The 19,580-nt window shown below is 43.7% G+C and overlaps 1 protein-coding gene across 1 annotated transcript in view; it reads right to left on the reverse strand.

Moving 5' to 3' along the window:
• Positions 1-9,750: 9,750 nt before the first annotated feature.
• Positions 9,751-19,580, reverse strand: part of LOC147659413 (1-aminocyclopropane-1-carboxylate synthase-like protein 1) — a gene marked incomplete at its 3' end in the record, with an annotated part of 274,136 nt that continues 264,306 nt past the window's right edge. The window contains exons 11-12 of the mRNA XM_086951761.1: positions 16,564-16,705; positions 9,751-9,893 (exon numbers count right to left, since the gene is read on the reverse strand). Of these exons, the coding sequence (XP_086807887.1) occupies positions 9,751-9,893; positions 16,564-16,705 (285 nt within the window). The remainder of the gene's footprint in view (positions 9,894-16,563; positions 16,706-19,580) is intronic.

Raw genomic sequence — 19,580 nt, forward strand, 5'->3', positions numbered from 1 at the left:
AGTACACTCTACTACATTTATTTTAATAGGAAAACGTGACTACTGTATTGGACATAAACAAAAAAATGAATGTCTGAAAGCAATCTAGTTTACCAGTAGTGCATAGAAATGTCCCTTCACCAACTATGGCATTTGAAGTCAATGAGGCCGGATGTATGACGTTACGACGCATACTTTAACAACGCATACCATTACAACGCAATTTTTTCAACGCAGGATCCTTTACAACGAATGTCTTTACAACGCATGACATTACATCGCATATGCTATTACAGCGCATGGAATTACAATGTAAGTATAGGTAAGTATATAATTTGTTTTTTTAACGTAATTAATAAATATGTAATTAATTTTAATGTATTTATTGTATTTTTTTAATGTATTTGTAAATATATATATATATATATTTTTTTTTTTAAAGTGTAGGTGTTTAAAAATAATATTCTAACTCCAGGGGGGAATAATAGTAGGGTAAGTGCTGGATAATGTAGGGGTAAAAATTACTATGCTAACTCCAGGGGGGTGTAATAGTAGGGTAAGTGCTGGATAGTGTAGGGGTAAAAATTACTATTCTAACTCCAGGAGGGTGTAATAGTAGGGTAAGTGCTGGATAGTGTAGGGGTAAAAATTACTATTCTAACTCAAGGGGGTGTAATAGTAGGGTAGGTACGTGCTGGATAGTGTAGGGGTAAAAATTACTATTCTAACTCCAGGGGGGTGTAATAGTAGGGTAAGTGTTGGATAGTGTAGGGTTAAAAATTACTATTCTAACTCCAGGGGGGTGTAATAGTAGGGTAAGTGCTGGATAGTGTAGGGTTAGAAATTACTATTCTAACTCCAGGGGGGTGTCATAGTAGGGTAAGTGCTGGATAGTGTAGGGGTAAAAATTACTATTCTACCTCCAGGGGGGTGTAATAGTAGGGTAAGTGCTAGATAGTGTAGGGGTAAAAATTACTATTCTAACTCCAGGGGGGTGTAATAGTAGGGTACGTGCTGTATAGTGTAGGGGTAAAAATTACTATTCTAACTCCAGGGGGGGTTTAATAGTAGGGTAAGTGCTAGATAGTGTAGGGGTAAAAATTACTATTCTAACTCCAGGGGGGTGTAATAGTAGGGTAAGTGCTGGATAGTGTAGGGTTAAAAATTACTATTCTAAGTCCAGGGGGTGTAATAGTAGGGTAAGTGCTGGATAGTGTAGGGTTAGAAATTACTATTCTAACTCCAGGGGGGTGTAATAGTAGGGTAAGTGCTGGATAGTGTAGGGGTAAAAATGATTAATCTAACTCCAGGGGGGTGTAATAGTAGGGTGAGTGCTGGATAGTGTAGGGTTAAAAATTAATATTCTAACTTCAGGGGGGTGTAATAGTAGGGTAAGAGCTGGATAGTGTAGCGGTAAAAATTACTATTCTAACTCCTGGGGGTAGAATAGTAGGGTAAGTGCTGGATAGTGTAGGGTTAAAAATTCTATTCTAACTCCAGGGGGGTGTAATAGTAGGGTAAGTGCTAGATAGTGTAGGGGTAAAAATTACTATTCTAACTCCCGGGGTGTGTAATAGTAGGGTAAGTGCTGGATAGTGTATGGCTAAAAATTACTATTCTAACTCCAGGGGGGTGTAATAGTGGGGTAAGTGCTGGATAGTGTACTCTCTACTACATTTTTTTTAATAGGAAAACGTGACTACTGTATTGGACATAATCAAAAAAATGAATGTCTGAAAGCAATCTAGTTTACCAGTAATGCATAGAAATGTCTCTTCACCAACCATGGCATTTGAAGTCAATGAGGCTGGATGTATGACGTTACGACGCATACTTTTACAACGCATACCATTACAACGCAATTTTTTCAACGCAGGATCCTTTACAACGAATGTCTTTACAACGCATGACATTACATCGCATATGCTATTACAGCGCATGCCATTACAACGTAAGTACAGGTAAGTATATAATTTGTTTTTTTAACGTAATTAATAAATATGTAATTAATTTTATTTATTACATTTAATTTTTTTAATGTATTTGTAAATATATATATATATATATATTTTTTTTAAATAGTGTAGGTGTTTAAAAATGACTATTCTAACTCCAGGGGGGAGTAATAGTAGGGTAAGTGCTGGATAATATAGGGGTAAAAATTCCTATTCTAACTCCAGGGGGGTGTAATAGTAGGGTAAGTGCTGGAAATTGTAGGGGTAAAAAATACTATTCTAACTCCAGGGGGGTGTCATAGTAGGGTAAGTGCTGGATAGTGTAAGGGTAAAAATTACTTTTATTTTTTTTGATTTACTTTTTCAATAAATATTAAAATTACTTAAATTAATGTATTTAATTTATTTAAGGTACTTTTTTAAAATAATTATTTTTATTTAAAATATTTATATCCGCTCAGTTCAATGCTTATCTTGCAGGACTGCTCCAAAGAATCGCAATCTTCAGATACACCAGTATTGGCATGGATATCTTTGTTAGTGGCCAGAGTTAGCAAATTGTGTAGAAGCTGTATTGGCGTTACCCGTCTTAAGTGCCAATGTTAAGAAGGTCTTTTCACAGAATAAAGTTTACATGGGAAAGAAAGAGCGTGCGTGCATAACCACAGACTCACGAAAGAAGTATTGTATGGTGTGCTACAATAAGTTTGATTTGTAAAAATATATTTGGACCTCATATACACTATACTTACACTGTCTATAAACCATAAACTATCAGTGCAGAAAAAAAGCAATAATAAAAGCAAAACATTCCATAAACCCTGGTAAAACACTGTTTCTGTTGTTTTAAATGGTTTGAAAATGTGTAATCACTGATAACCACTGTTCTTTTAAAGGTATTGAAATCACTGGGGAACTGGGTAACCCAACTATTATTGATTATTCAATAATTTTGAATGTGCTAATAATATCTCTTTGCAACTATTGTGTAATACCGAGAAAAGAAAGTGATCAAATAATTTCTGTGGCACTTTCGTTGGACCATTTTCAGGAAGTGAAAATAATCGAAACTTTTCCAATATCTTTTTATTTGAAACGGCTGGTATGAAACCAGAGAAATGAAAAAGAGATATTGAAAGCCTTATCTTCCTTAATCAATAAAGCCCAAGAAGAAATTGCTGAAGGAAAATCTATGGTTGATTCCTGGCCACGTCTCTGTTCAGCCCTTTTGGATCATTTTCCTCCCGCGACAACATCGAAAGGTGGAACCATGAGAATAATAAAGTCAGGATGGTTTACTAACCAGCTGCTTCATTTGAAAAGAAATCCCAATAGAGCAACTAGGGCATTTTGCAGAAAATGTAAAGGTTCAATTACTTTTTTAGAATCTCAACAACTGATAAAGCAAAGAAAACAATATAAAAATGAAATATGGAAAGCTAAACAAGCGTATTATAAAGGTATATTGACCAAATTACATAATTCAGGTAAAACAAGAGACTTAAAATCATTTTGGGGTATTATTCATAATCTTGATCTTGGTAATTATAGAGGGAACAGTGCCAATATCGAAGAATGAAGTTTGGACCTCTTATATCTACAATCTTTATGCTGCCCCCTCGGTTGTCCGTTCTGATTTCAACAGTGTTTGTCAAAAAATAAACACACTGGAAAGAAAAGAATATAAAAAATCTTATACAGAACACTACAACAAGCAAAGAAACCTAAAGGTTGATGGTGCAAGCTCTGATGCCTATGATTCATATACTCTTCAAGACAATGACTTTTGGACGACAGATCGAGTTAAAAAGGCAATAAGTAAGATCAGATCTAACTGTGCGCCGGGTCCAAACGGATTTCCTAATTCTGAATTTAAGTTAAATCTTAATTACTGGCCTGAGGTTTTAACACATTTATTCAATGATATCATCAAAACCGGAACTGTTCCGGAGTCATGGCAGGAAGCATTATACAGCCAATATATAAAAGTGGCCCACATGATAATCCCGCCAATTAACGATTGATTGCCCTAACAGATGTAGAGGCAAAAATATTTGCGAGTTGTCTTCTTGAAGACTTAGAAGCATGGGCATCAAGGTATGATCTAATCCCAATTTTCAAACTGGTTTTAGAAGAAGAGATTCGACCAACATGAACTTGATTTTAATGACTTTATTGGCCGACAGGGCTAAATATAGGAACAGACGCTGAATGTATGTTTTATTAATTTAAAAGCCGCCTTTGACTCTGTACCACAATACTTATTATTTGCTAAGCTTCTGAATTGGGGCATTCCAAATCAAATCGTTTATTAGACATGATTAAACTTTTATACACTGATACATGGGTCCAGATTAAAGTCGGCGACGGTAGAAGCACTACACGCCGGCTAGAAATTAATACAGGTTTGAAGCACGGCTGTCTTTTAGCTCCAAACCTTTTAATCTCTTTATGTCTGATCTACCATCTCATTTTAATGATGTCTGCCTATTATCCAACCATACAAGGTAAAGAGATTAAATATTTGCAATATGCTGACAATACAATTTTACTGAGTCATACGGCCGTAGGTCTAAATAGAATAGTTCATTCTTTTAACCAGTATATTACTCTGAATGGTCTTAACATTAATACTAAAAAGACAAAAATTATGACTATAGAAAAAAAGTAGGTTCAAAAGTATGAAACATTAATGGGTTATTTATTGAATCAGTAAAATCATACAAATATCAAGGAATAACATTTGATGATAATATGTCATTTAGGCAGCAATTCAGCAACCTTGAGGCAAAGGCAACATCGTTATCATTTGCATTTAGAAAGTTAAGGGATGAGTTATCATGCCCATTTATGAGCACTTGCTGAAGCTAAACTGATTCCATCCTTGGAATACGGTTCGATGATCTTCTGTTGCAAAAATGCAAAAATCTTAGATGACATTCAGATAAACGTTTATAAATCAGTCTATAGGATTCCCAGATATATAGTCTGTGCCAATGTAAGATTAGAATTTTGATAAAAAAGACAAATTTTGGCCCGGCAGTCTACTTATTTAAAAACGTTACTATCATTATCACGCTCAGAAAAAGGTTCTCTCTCATGTCAGTATTGGCACGAGATTCTGAGTAGTGAGCATGCAAGTAGTTGGAGATCATTTTTAAGTGAGTGCTTACCTAATTTCGAATGCCCAAAATTAGAAGATGAAGTTAAAAGTAAACACAAATTAAAAAAATCAATACATTAATCAGTTAATTTACTGTCGACTATAACTGACAATGATAAGCTTAGGAAAAAGAACTGGTCAGTTGCTAACTCTTTTAGAAAACTGCAACCTCAACCATAGTTGTTGTCCTATTTAAAACCGGTTCTTAAGAATATATTTATGTTAATACGGTTTGGGCGACACCCAACTAAGGATGGATTTCCAAAATGGGAAAAAAAATGGCCATCTAAAGTATGTAGGCTGTGTGGATTATTTGATGAAACACTAGTTCATATTGTAACTTTGTGTCCCCAATTATTAGATGAGCGGAAATTCCTATTAAAACCCATTTTTAATGAATTGGGGGTAAGATCTTGTAGAAATGCTATCATCACATGCCTCTCTGGTGTATCGCCACAAATGACTTTTCGTTTTAAGTTTATTTTAATAGCTGAGAAAAAACTATTATCTTGTGATGATGCGGTTTTATAAAATAGGTGCATAGACCATTAATGTGGTTATAATTACATCTAGAGAATAAAGATGCTTGAATTATAGTGGGAATATAATGATCATAACGCCAGCACAAATGCACTTTACTATTTGACATTTACCTCGATTATAAAGTTTATTGATAATATCTAATTTGCTTGCTAATGTAATATATATTTTAGCTGTTAAGAACTGTTACCACAAATATTGCTTATTGCCCATGCTTCTTATTGTTGCTGAGTTAACTGTATCAAGTTGTTTATTTGTGTATATAATGATTTTGTAAATGTAGATCTACATTGTAGCCGCTCAAAGCACGAATTAGTCAAGTCTTTTCCCTTTTTGTATTGACTTTGTAGTCATACTATCATTTTCTATCGCTCATGTATGGTTTTTATCGGTTGTAATGATTTTCATTAATCATCAAATAAATTTATAAATAAACTGGAGAACACTGAAACTCACCCCCCCCTCCAAGAATTGATCAAAAATAGAAACTGATGCTCCCCCCCTTGTTGCCTTGCCCGGCCATTCCGAACTTCATCGCTCGGTGGCGGAGAGTGGCTCCAGCGGAGCGGTGGCGCCGGCGGGTCCCCCTCTTTTGGTGGCCCTCCTTTCTGCATCGAGGTTGCTGTTTAGATGCTTGAGGGGGATCCCGCGGGGGCCCTGCTTGTGAGCCCGCCCCAGGAGTTGGTTTCGAAAAGACGGCGCTGTAACCGCAAAATGGCGGCTGATGCCTTATGCTGTGGAACGCCCCGCGATGTCGATGCTGTACTGTACTGTGCTGGGGCATGCACTGGGGAGCGTGAACCCACGATTGGCGATGTCCTACGAGCGCTGAAGATTTGGCAAGTGACCTTGGCCCGGGATTCTTGTGTGCAAGACAATATGGTGACTGCCATTGCTCCCGGGCCGTCCCTCAGAGATGCGGATGGGCCTGAGATGGTTGCTGTTTGCTTCCCGCATTTTGGTGGGGGTAGCGATGTCTTGGTTCGCATGTGGGAAGATTTGCTGGTGATCATTGACACTGGTGTACATGACTGCCGTAAACAGCTTTTGCCTTACCGTCGGCGGAGGAGATCCCATTAGTTGTTTCCATTGGCCGTTCAGCGACTGCTCCACGGCCTTTTCTCTCCGCTTTGTTTTATGCCCGCTACTTCGACATACATCGTGGCGATAGCTAAGAAAGGACTGGGGTGAGCCCGGTTCTTAATCCGGAGGACTGCTGTTCGGTGAACGGAGTTATGGACTGCCCCAAATTGAGATGACTTGTCGAATCCTTAATATGTATGGCTACCTGAAAACATGCCAGTTTCGTTTTGGGCTGCACTAATTGTATGGGCATGGGGTGAGGGCCGTGTGCCTTGTTACATGGTATCCTCCACCTGGCTTTCCTTTTCCCCTTTTTATCTGTTTTCTTTCCCTTTCCCTATATTATCTCATTCTATATTTCGGGTTCATGTTTAGGGCGACAGGCACGCTACTGGGAGGGGTAGGCCATAGCCTTCTGCAGGCGTGCAGGGTGGGGCGGGTGGATTGGGGTCTATTAGATAGTTACTTGTTTCTATGGCTCTTTTGTGTCCTTTTCTTGGGTCTCCATGACTGTGCGTGATTCCCGCGGGGTGAGTGCCTGGGGGGGGAGGATTGGGTATTCCTATATAATATGGTACTTTCAGGTTCTGCTTATCCTGACTTAGCCACCCCGCCCCTAAGAATGTTTGCTGTCTGAATTGTTAATCGCCATTATCGCCGTGGGACGGGTACAGTAACGTGTAAATCCCCTTTTCCTTTTTTCTAGTATTTTCCGTTTTCTTTTACTCTCCGGGTTGGGCTGTATAATGATTGCGACTTTATCCGTCTCACTGATAATTTTACTATTATGAGAGTGATGTTCTGCTTGTCTTTGGGCACATGAGGTTGCGGGTGGACACTGACCGAAGAAGAATTGCAAGGGCATCTATGGCTTGAACGCTTTGGACTATTCTGATGACAGATCTGTGGATTCCCTATTATAATGTTGTTGGTTCGGTTCCCCGCCATGTGCACCAGGACGCTTATTATACAGCCGATACTTTATTCTTTTACCATAAAATTAACCTTCTGTGATCCTGTGCCGGGGGGGTTACACTCAGTTAGCATTATGGACTCGCAGCATTGTGTAGTATTGCGTAACCACTCCGTACTTTTTATTGATATTGGTGCTTTCCAGTTTGTTCTGTGGCCGGCCTCTGGGTTGTAGGCCCGTATTTGTATGCAACCATCTACACAAATAAAGGTTTTCAAAAAAAAATAAAAATAGAAACTGAAAACACAAAGGACTACAAGTGATTCAGACGGGTCTCAGGTTCATGCCACAGGTTTGTTAAGCAGTCTACCTAAAACATTGATGCCCATCCATTTGGTAATTATATCTTCTCTACATTGATTCTGTTTGCCTGCATCATCTTCTGTGCTGCCTCAGATTTCCCTACGTTTTGTAGCATCACTCATTGCGGTTTTCCGAGCGATTCATGCAGCATCTATGGAAGCGTTGAAAAACAAAGATATGCATCAGTTCCTGAGGCCATAGGTAGCCGATACGACAGTTCTGATGCACACAAGAGAAGTGATGTATCGAATCCGAGACGGTTCTGGTCCGTGGGTGATGAGTCGGGAAACCTTGCTGCACAGGTACGATGTGTGGAAATCCGGGATGCATCGGCAAATGATTCAGCGGGGTTGAGCGGACATGTCAAACACTTCCAGAACATGTCCTACCTTTTACATACACTGCACCCCACCCAGCAGGGTACCTTGGGCCTACCATAGGAAGGTTAGGGTCAGGCAATTGAGTGCACTTGCAAGGTTGACATGGCAGTTAACAAACTTGCGCACAGACACTGCAGTGGCAGGTCTGACATACCTTTTCAGAGCTACTCATATGGGTGGCACAATCAGTGCTGCAGGCCCACTAATAACATTTGATTTAGAGGCCCTGGCACACTCAGTGCACTTTACTAGGGGCTTAGTAGTAAATAAAATAAGCCAATCATGGATAATCAATCAAGATAACAATTTAAACAGAGAGTTTGCGCACTGTAGCACTGATTGGAAGTGGTAAAGTGCCCAGAGTCCTAAAGCCACCAACAACAGGTCGAGAAAAAAATAGGAGGAAAGAGTAAAAAGTTTGGGGGTAACGCTGCAAAACTCATGGGGAAACTTCAGGAGACACTAAACAACGCAACAAGACTGATTTTTAAGCTGTCAAGAAGAACTACAGCACACCCCTGCTACAACAACTACATTGGCTCCCGATTAAGCAGAGGGTCAGGTTTAAGGGCCTGTGCATTGCACACAAAGCTCAGTAAGGAGCGGCACCCAGCTATATAAAAGACCGATTGAAGCCTTATGTGCCTAGTCATTGTCTTTGTTCATCTGGGAGAAATTTGCTGACCTGTCGGCACTTTAACAGAGCTACACTGAGAGGGCGGGCTTTCTCTGTTGTGATCCCTCAGCTCTGCAATAAGCTACCGGAGAGCTTACATGGGGAAGCTACGCTACTTCCTTTTAGGAGGCAATTGATGACCATCTTATTTACCGAGGCATTTGGATATGCTTACCCCACCTGTGCTCGATCGGTTGGCAGTAGGGGACTTCTGGGTTCAGGGCCATTTTTGCAGCACTTAGAGACCGTTGGTGATTTGGCGCTTTACAAATATATATTAACAATAACAATAACAAAAAGGGCCAACAGTGAAGAACTATCTTTTTTTTTGAAGAGTTTTATAAAGCCCAAACTATACCCGTAGGTATCCGAGCGCTTTACATGAGCAGCAGTTACGTTACAGATGGACACATTCGTTTTAGTGAGGCACGGGAAGATTAAGAGATTTGCCCAGAATCACAGAATGTTGATCCTCCTTGCTGATACAAACCCGGTTTACCAGCACTGAGATCGACTGCCCTGGCCGTAAGGCCACATTCTCTCCCCATGTACAGTTTCAAATCACATGTCAGACTCATTCTTCCTTCTCAAGCATCACCCGTTCCAGGATCATGCTTCATGCATGTCTACTCCTGCGCTGGCAAGATTTACACTCCAGGGGTAAAACCTGGCGAGCCACTGCTCAGGGTCTCACTCACCTTACGGAAATCGATCCACAGATATAAACCCGCACTGCGGTTTAAAAAGGGGACACCAAGAGCCGCCAACTCCTCCGCCACATATGCTTTGGCTGCCCTCAGCCGGGCATGATTTGTTCTCAAGAAGACCTGATCAATCCAATCTAGATAAATGTAAACAATGCCAAACACGTAGTATACTGGTTTATTGTAGATGACAAAAATTGTAACTTACTTTAAGAGACTGAAACAATATAATCAAAATAATCAAGCAAAACCCATATTGTGGCATTAAGGTCATTAATATACAAGCACAGCATCATAAAAAAATACAAAAAATACTTTGATTACTGCATACAACCAATTTATCTCCGCATATTGTTACATTTTGGTTGCAGAACCTCTATTTATGCAGTTAATGGGCTTTTGAAGTTCCGAAAGATTTTATTAAAGAAGGTGTGAATAACCATTAGAACCATCATAAGTGAGATGAGACCAAATTTCAGAAATCTTAGAATCCAACACATCAATGGTCCAAAAGGTATGGAAATTTAAACATTATTTAAATTAAAAACTAGAGTACAAGTCAGACAGCAACAATTACAGGTTAGTTTAAAAAATAGGACATCACATTTAATGATAAACTATAAAGGTAAAAAAGTGCCAGAGGAAGGAAAGAGAAGGGAAAAAAGAAGCCTGTCCTAGGCCTGGTCGCCCCCTCCTGCTCCCGCTGACGCTGACTGCCTTTCCTGAGCGACCCATCCACCACCGAGCCGGCCGCTCGCACCTACGTTCCCGCCGCTGCCTCCCTGCGGCCCTGCCCCCGCCACCCATTCGCCGCCACCCAGCTGACCCGCCCTCCCGGCTCCTTACTTATGTCGCCCACGCGCAGCGTTAACGCGCAGCGGGAGCGCTGATTGTGCGCCGAAGGCGTGCCAAAGGCAAGCCCGTCAGCGCCCGTCCGCGCCTGGACCACACTCAGTGCCAGGACCCCTGGACCCAGCGTACGCCAGCCTACACGGCGGACGTACGAGCCAACCACCCTCAACGCACTCAACGCCGGCTGGAACACCACCTGCTACCGTGCCACCCCGAGACGCACCCACGGACCCTTCACCTGCCAAACCTGCAAGTTCACCTGCCTCCGGACCTGCACCGCTCCCGCACAGCTGAGCCCCAGCAACAACCACCTCAAGTGCATCCTGCTCAACACCCGCTCCGTCCACAGACACGCCGTTGAACTCTGGAACCTGCTCGACACAACAGCACGAGACGTCTCCTTCCTCACGGAAACCTGGATGAACGCCTCCTCAGCGCCTGACATCGCCATCGCCATCCCGGACGGACCGCGTCAACCAGACAGGAGGAGGCATCGCCATCGTACACAAGAACTCCATCCGCATCTCAACCAACTCCGACGAAAACTTCACCACCGCCAAACACCTCCACTTCCAGATACACACCGACCCCAAGACGACCCTCAGAGGCACCCTCATCTACAGACCCCCGGGACCACGCACATAATTCGCGAAGACATCGCAGACTTCATCAGCCCGCACGCACTCCCCTCCGCTGACTACATCCTCCTAGGGGACCTCAACTTCCACCTTGAGAACAACAACAACAGCAACACCACCACCCTGCTGGAGAACCTCACCAACTTCAGACTCAAGCAACTGGTGAACACCCCCGCCCACTACGCCGGCCACACACTTGACCCCGTCTTCTCCTCCAGCAAGCACATCTCCTTCAGCCACTCCACCAGACTCCACTGGACGGATCACAGCTTCGTCCACTTCAACTTCAGAAGAACCACGACCCACCACCACCACCCGAAACAGGCTCCTCGCCGGAGCTGGAGTAAGATCACCGCCTCCCTCAGCCAGAAGCCTCCCACCAGCACAACGGACCCCAACGAATCAGCCAGCAACCTCACACAGTGGCTGACCAGCTGCGCCAATGACCTCGCACCACTAAAGAACCCTCCCAGCAGACCCGGCAGCAAGAAAACCCCCTGGTACACCGACAAACTCAAGGACTCCAAGAAGTACTGCCACACCCTCGAGAAAGCCTGGTGACACGACCAGACCTCAGACAACAGAACCGCCCTCTAGCACGCGAACCGCAAACACCACCAGCTGATCCGCGCCACTGAGAAGACAGCACTCAAAGAACGACTGGACAACAACGCCCACGACAGCAAGGAACTCTTCAATCGTCAAAGAGTTCTCCAACCCCAGCGCCGGAAACAATGACATCACTCCACCGCAAGACCTCTGCAACTCACTCGCCTCGTTCTTCCACTGCAAGATCGCCGACATACACAACAACTTTGACGCACAGACCACTCACCCTATCACAGAACCAACGCCCGCCACCACCGCCCTCTGAAACTGGACCCCGATCAGCATGGAAGACACCACCAGCACAATGAACACCATCCACTCCGGATCCCCAACCGACCCCTGCCCCACCACGTCTTCAACAAAGCCAACGCCATAATCGCACCCCATCTCCGGGACATCATCAACACCTCCTTCCACACCGCCTCCTTCCCAGAGAGCTGGAAGCACGCCGAGCTCAGCGGCCTCCTGAAGAAATCAACAGCGGACCCCACTGACCTCAAAAACTTCCGCCCCATCTCGCTCCTCCCCTTCCCGGCCAAAGTCATCGAGAAGACCGTCAACAGATAGCTTGCCACCTTCCTCGAGACGAACGGATCTCTCTACCCCTCGCAGTCCGGGTTCCGGGCCAACCACAGCACCGAGACCGCCCTGATCGCAGCCACCGACCATATCATATCCCTGATCGACAAGGGGGAAACAGCGGCCCTCATCCTCCTGGACCTCTCCGCAGCGTTTGACACTGTCTGCCACCGAACGCTAGAAAGCGCCTCAGCAACATCGGAATCCAAGAGAAGGCACTGGAGTGGATCATCTCGTTCCTCGCCGGAAGAACCCAGAGAGTCCACCTCCCCCTGTTCAGATCCGAGGCCACCGAAGTCATCTGCGGCGTACCACAGAGATCATCACTCAGCCCAACCCTCTTCAACGTCTACATGAGCCCTCTCGCAGCCATCGCATGACAACACAACCTCAACTACATCTCCTACGCCGACGACACCCAACTGATCCTCTCCCTCACCAACGACCCCACCACCGCCAGAGCTAGTCTACATGAAGGTATGAAAGACGTTGCCGAGTGGATGAAGAACAGCCGCCTGAAACTGAACTCAGACAAGATGGAAGTCCTCATCCTGAGGTCAGCCCCCTCTGCCTGGGACGACTCCTGGTGGCCCCCCGCCCAGGGCACCACTCCCAAACCAACAGACCACGCACGCAACCTGGGCTTCATCCTAGACTCCTCGCTCTCGATGACCAGACAAGTCAATGCCGTCTCCTCATCTTGCTTCAACACCCTGCGCATGCTCCGCAAGATCTTCAGATGGATCCCCACCGAAACCAGGAAGACCGCCACCCAGGCACTCGTCACCAGCCGACTGGACTACGGGAACACCCTCTACGCCGGGACCACAGCCAAACTTCAAAAGAGACTCCAGCGCACCCAGAACGCCTCCGCACGACTCATCCTTGACATCCCCCGACACAGCCACATCACCGGACACCTGAAAGACCTTCACTGGCTCCCCATCAACAAGAGAATCACGTTCAGACTCCTCACCCACGCACACAAGGCTCTCCACGACCTGGGCCCCAAGTACCTCAACGGTGGAAGATCCTTCTCCTACCTGGCAGCCAAGACCTGGAACTCCCTCCCCATCCACCTTCGACTGACCCAAGACCATTTCTCCTTCAGAAAGCAGCTCAAGACCTGGCTGTTCGAGCAGTAACGTCCCCCTCTCCCGCAGCGCCTTGAGACCCTTCCGGGTGAGTAGCGCGCTTTACAAATGCCGTGATTGATTTATTGATTGATTGATTGAGTAAGACTGTAAGACATGATGGCAGCCCATGAGGTGTGAGGGGCGTCAGACACTGTTCTCGCGCACCATTAAACACTGCGCAATTCAGAAGATATATATGCAGGGTTGCTGAATGCTGCTTCCTATCAGTTAGGTGCTACAACCCCTCTTCTTTCTCTGTTCCACTATTTCTATCTACATCTTTCTGTGAGCTGGATTAATGCAGGTAACTCAAATGCTCTCACTGTTTCAAGTATAAAGCTCAACTCAACCATTTATCTTCCCGTTAGCGTTACTCAACTGTGGGTGAGGAAGATCATCCCGCACACCTTTAGGTCTCTCATCTGGCATGATACATAAGGGGTCTCACCCTCCCAGCTTTGTGGTGAGAGCTCTTTAATGTGAGGTGGCAGCAGAAACCTTTTGCTTATCATGTTGTAAGACAAATTATTGGGAGATGATCCTCATGGAAGCACTTGGCTCACCAGTGGAGGCCTTCTTGGTTGGCTGAAGGCAGCTGCTTACTAGAGGTAGTTGCCTCTTCAGTGAATTGTCACACTGTGAGATCTTTGAGTAGCGGCAGATCAAACTTCAGGTCGGTGGTGACAGACACTTGCTCTTGAGCAGCATTAGCACTGAGTAATCAAACCCATTGTTGACTGCAAGGTGGCACATTCTCACAGAGAAGACCTTCCATTATAGAGAATTCTTTTTTTCATGACTATGGAAGTACCTTCCCAGTGTGTTCTTGTGGTTTCAGTGTCTGCCATTTATTGCAGTATCATCCTTCTACCTGTGTTTGGTACTCTTTTGTAACATGCACATGTCACTTTTCTCTTGTAACACACTGTTTGCTACCTCTTACATTTTGCTTGCTTTGGATACTTGCACAAGTGCCAACATTGCCTACGTAATGTTTGTTCTTGTGTGAGTGTCTGCCATTTATTGCAGTACTATACCTCTACTTGTACTTTGTACACTTTTGTAATCATCACGCATGTCACTTTATCCTCCTGTAATTACCGTTTGCTACCTCTTGTATTTTGTTTGCTCACAATTGTCACTTTTCCCTCATGTAATTTAAGGTTTGCTTTTGTAATTTGTTCATTTGTAATTTTCTCCTCATGTATCAGTACTGTTCCTATTGTGAAGCGCTCTGACACCTTCGGATAAAGTCCGCGCTATATAAAAACGCATAAAATAAAGTTAAAATAAATAAAAAACAGAAACATATACAGCTCACCTCATGAACAGTGCAAAACGCAGAGGAGACCTTTTAACAACAGTGTCTAATGGCGAGCGTCCTTCAGTATTCAGAGTTCATTTTGGTGGGCAGTCTGTCCTCCTACAAAGACCCACACATTCCTTCCTTCTTTTTGAAGACAAGTAGACTTTTAGGCCCTTCAGGCTGATCCCCAGCTCACATCTTTGAGACTGGCGGTCAGGCAGAAACCATACTGATTACACAGCAAGTTTACAAATACACTGTCAAGCACTCCCTTATTCAAGGAGAACTAGAGATTGGAACAAAGTGGGTTGACATTTGCCACCCAGGGGATGAGGAAACTCAGTCTTAGGATTCAGAACCAGTTTGGGTTGGTTCTCTTTTAAATGTGATTTAAAGGCTGCTCCTCAGCACAGCCTTTGTGGCATGTAAGAAAGAAAAAGCCTTGGGTCATTCATGCTTGATAAAGTTTGGAGGCAAAGACTTTCATATTTGCAATTATTGAAACAAAGATGGCAGCACTCTTTAAACTGTGTCACCGGTCTCTGGGAAAAAATGAATGTTGTTAGGATATGTTCATCTCCCTCAAACGAAACCTCAGACTAACAAGGGTGGGAACCTGGCTAACGTGTTGGGCTAATCCTTAGTGAAGGCTAGGCCCAATGCATGGTTCCACGTCGGAGTTGTGCACCTCACTTTTTATTCATGATTCTCAATCCCTTCTCTATATTTCCCTCCTATCCTGGGATCGTACACACAGGTGTTGTAATGGGGCTCAAAAAACTGTTATCTACAATGCAAGGCAATAATAGGTTTCAGTCTAAATGTAGGCTACGCCGTTCCAGATATCTGCCTTAGTGATGGAACCTAAGGAAGCGGACCGTCTGGTTTGGGTTGGTTGGCTACGATGGAACAACAACAGCAAAACTTGAGAGCAGTCAGTTTAGGGACTACAAGTTAGCCTCTCCATTGGCACTAAAAGCCGACTCTTCTAGCCTTAACAGAAGCCAAGAAGGCTTGTTGTCCGTGGGTGCAGTTGGAATGCTCAGCACCATTTTAGAATGTCCAGTCAGCAGAAGGAAGGCTTCTCTCCAACGTTGATAACCACAGATAAAAAGGTGGTGAAGATCAACGCTTTGTTACTGTTTCAGCAGCCGCCCTTTAATCAGTGCACCTCTGTGCTAGTGGTCATACCAACAACATCTGCAGGAGAATGAGAGGATATTCTTTTTAGGAACATTGGAGTTAAAATAATTACAAAATGCGGGCAGTAATACCTATTTTCACTACGTGTAGGGAAAACTGGAGGATGAAGAATCTACCTTATTTCAGACCTCTACACTCTATATCAGTTCCTCCACCTGGCTAGTCTCAAAATGCACATTTCAGCTCAGTCACTGACAGCTGTCTAAACCAAAGGCTGGCTGTACTCAGTTGACCTCAGCCAGGCAAAAGGGACATCTACTACTTAGTACCAATCACAGAAAAACCCAGGAAGTACTTACATTTTATTGTGATAAATTGACAATACCAGTGCAGATATTACCATTTGGTGTAAAGTGACTTAAATATTGAAAGCTCAAATGTGGCATACGATATTGTAAATGGAGATAATTCAGATAACTATGATTCGAGGGGGGGGAGGGGATGTGGGGGTTGCGTTAGTGAGGACATAAACGTCAACACTTACCTCTGTCACGCAGCAGTTGTGCTATTTTGTACTGAGTGGTCCCACAGACACCATGGAAGTAACATAGGGAGGCCATGCCTTTGCAGACATCTTGGTTCTGGGAATACAATGTGCCAAAGCGAATCCCAGAAACTGCAAAGTCCTACGATAAGAAGTGAACAGAAGATTCATAAATTTGGAAACACGTTGACCAAATTACCGTCCTTCATGCTCAAAATGATACCACCTCACCCCAGTATATTGAACATCACCAGTGTATTAAGCAAGACAAACCTCAGAATGGCACCTTGGATGGGGTTACTTTGTAATGCCTGGTCAGTACTTTTCCAATATTTATCCATCGGTTACATATCACACCCAACAGCTACCCACGATAGGGTGGGCGGTATGTGTGTATATCTTTGCGTCTCTGGAGCTCACCTGAACAGTAGTGGGCTGTTATGAGTGACAGAACTGAACAGATGTGTGGTTGCAGAAATCTCATAATACTTTTCCTATGTCCTGCTTGCTGTACAAGTGGTGGTATCTGATATAATGAGCCCAATATACCTAAATACCCCTATGCATTAATCCTCCTGAGTTAGGTTTTGTACCTTGTTCTTGTTTTTCTTGTCCAATAAAAAGAGTTCTGCAACTCCAGGAAACTGTTAATGTCACTCAGCGTGCTCACAAGAGAGTCATTTATGGGAGTATACTAACGAAGAGGAACACCACAGCCTGGTGGGTTACAAAGGAAAGGCTAATATTTTTCTATGGAATATGCATTTAATTACACATGGCCCTGCTTGCCATCAAACACCTAGAATGAGACGCTTTACTCTCCTCCTGTACCTATCACCTTGCTCATAATTTAAGTACTTTTATCCTCTCACACAGGCCTGAGCTGCCTTCTCACCTCATTGAGGGATACAGAGAGCAGTAGGTGGGCACCAATGCAAACATGTGTGACACTCCAGAGTTTCTTGAGGGTCCACTGAATGACTCAACAGGCCCTGCATCCCTGGCTAGGAAGGTGTGGCCTGGCACATGTAGCTGGAGCCAACCTGTTGAGTTCATTTTCTACCAGGCTCACAGGCCTAAAGCGGTGACCCGCAATGCGTAGCCCAAGTACTGCTGCATGGAAGTTGGGTAAGTACAGCTTCCAGACGACTACTCTTCGTCTCCAGAAATAGCCTGGGCTGCATAGATGGTCCAATGACAGAAAGCCTTGAGAAATCTGCCCACTAGTTGTTCGAACATGTGTGACACTAAGCTGTCCATCCCATAAATCCACAAGGGAGGCCCATTTCAGGCCATGAAACGCTAGCATTTGGGGAGTTTGAAAGGCCACAGCCTAACATGATATGTCTGCACAGAACTCCTAAGCTTCTCTCGCAACTGTCCAGCTCCTGCTGAAAAATACTCATCCTCATACAAATTCAATCCACTGCAGACGCACAGCCAATAGGTTCCCATGATATGCTGTCACTCATACCTCACTCAGGGGCATATCAACAAGGGTCGGCGATAATAATCGCTCAGCGCGCTTAGCGTGAGGATATTTATCACCGGCTATCACAGGATTTTATCGCTGAGATAGCGTGCTATCAGCAATGCTTATCTCCAAAGCGATAAAACCCATGCGCAAGCTGCCAGATTTGCGATAATCGCTGGGAATCCAGCGATAATCGCACAACGTTTGGCGACAGCTTGATGATAGGGCAGGGCAGACTTAGCCATTATATTCACCTTCCATTGGATATAATGGCTCAGTCAGACTGAAAGCAGGCGTAAGGAAAGGAGCGCTAACCGCGGTTAGCGCTACTTTTCTTATCGCTACGCAGGTTAGCGAGCAGCTTGCTGATAGGAGAAATGTCGCTTAGTGAGATTTGTCACGTTATTTGGGGGAGGAACGCCCACTTTGCATCTCATTAGAGATGCACAGCTGCACGTTCAGGGAAATGGCGAAAAGGCATGGAAACATGCGCTAACATGTCCATACTGATAGGGTGTTAACATTAACGCCTCTTTAGCGGCAAAAAGTGCTGCTAAAGCGGCGATACTGCCCCTCAAATCTTTTTTTTCCTCTTCTTTTTATTACAGCAGAGCTAGAGCCACATTACAAACATAAAGGAAAAGGATATACATGTCACCACGTATCATCATAAACATAGTGGCTAGCGAAAACCCAATAAAGTGCTTGAGTGCATGGCAGCGATCTAGTTACCAAATATTCTTACATAAGGCCACAGAAATCTAGAACCATTTGGCACGAGTAGCACCAAGGAAATACAGTGCAACAGTGCAAAAGTGCGATTGCAGCAAAACCGCACTTAACTCCTCACAAGAATACCGAACAGCCTAATAATTGCTGAGTAATCTTGCACAAAACCATGAACATCTTGAATGGAGCAGCACGAATAGCAGCAGGATTATATACATGCCTAAAACATGCCTAAAATAATTCAAAATGAAGTGTCAACAGTGAAATAGCAAAAAAACAGTACTCATCCTGTTACATTAAAGTTGATTAATTCATATAAAGGGAAGAACAATTTGCCCATATTGCCCTATATCTTCGGGTGGTTCTAACCCTCATTGCATAAGTTTCCTCAAATCTATATGTCCTACACATTTTACTAGTCCAATGACCAATCGTTGGTAGAGTAGTTGCTCTCCAATTCTGTAACATAAGTGATCTTGCCACGGTTATCGATATTATTATAACATACTGCTGATCTTTCTTAAAACATTTAACCTTCCCAGAAGAGCCAAATAAAACCAACATACACGAGGAGACAAGTGTAGTGGACATACAGCGAGAAATACGTATAAAAACGTATTAAAATAAATGACTGCATTCAAAAAATATATGTACCCAGTCATCTGCATCCTGTTTATTACATCTAAAACATTGGTTACTCTTTATGGCAAACATCTTATGTACTCTCAAGGGCGTTTTATACACCAGCCATCTTGACAGAAAATTAATCCTTTTAACATTAGCACCCCACACTATGATGAATATTCTGATGTCT

This window comes from Lissotriton vulgaris, unplaced genomic scaffold, assembly GCF_964263255.1.
Source record: "Lissotriton vulgaris unplaced genomic scaffold, aLisVul1.2 SCAFFOLD_461, whole genome shotgun sequence".
In the NCBI taxonomy this organism is placed as follows: Eukaryota; Metazoa; Chordata; class Amphibia; order Caudata; family Salamandridae; genus Lissotriton; species Lissotriton vulgaris.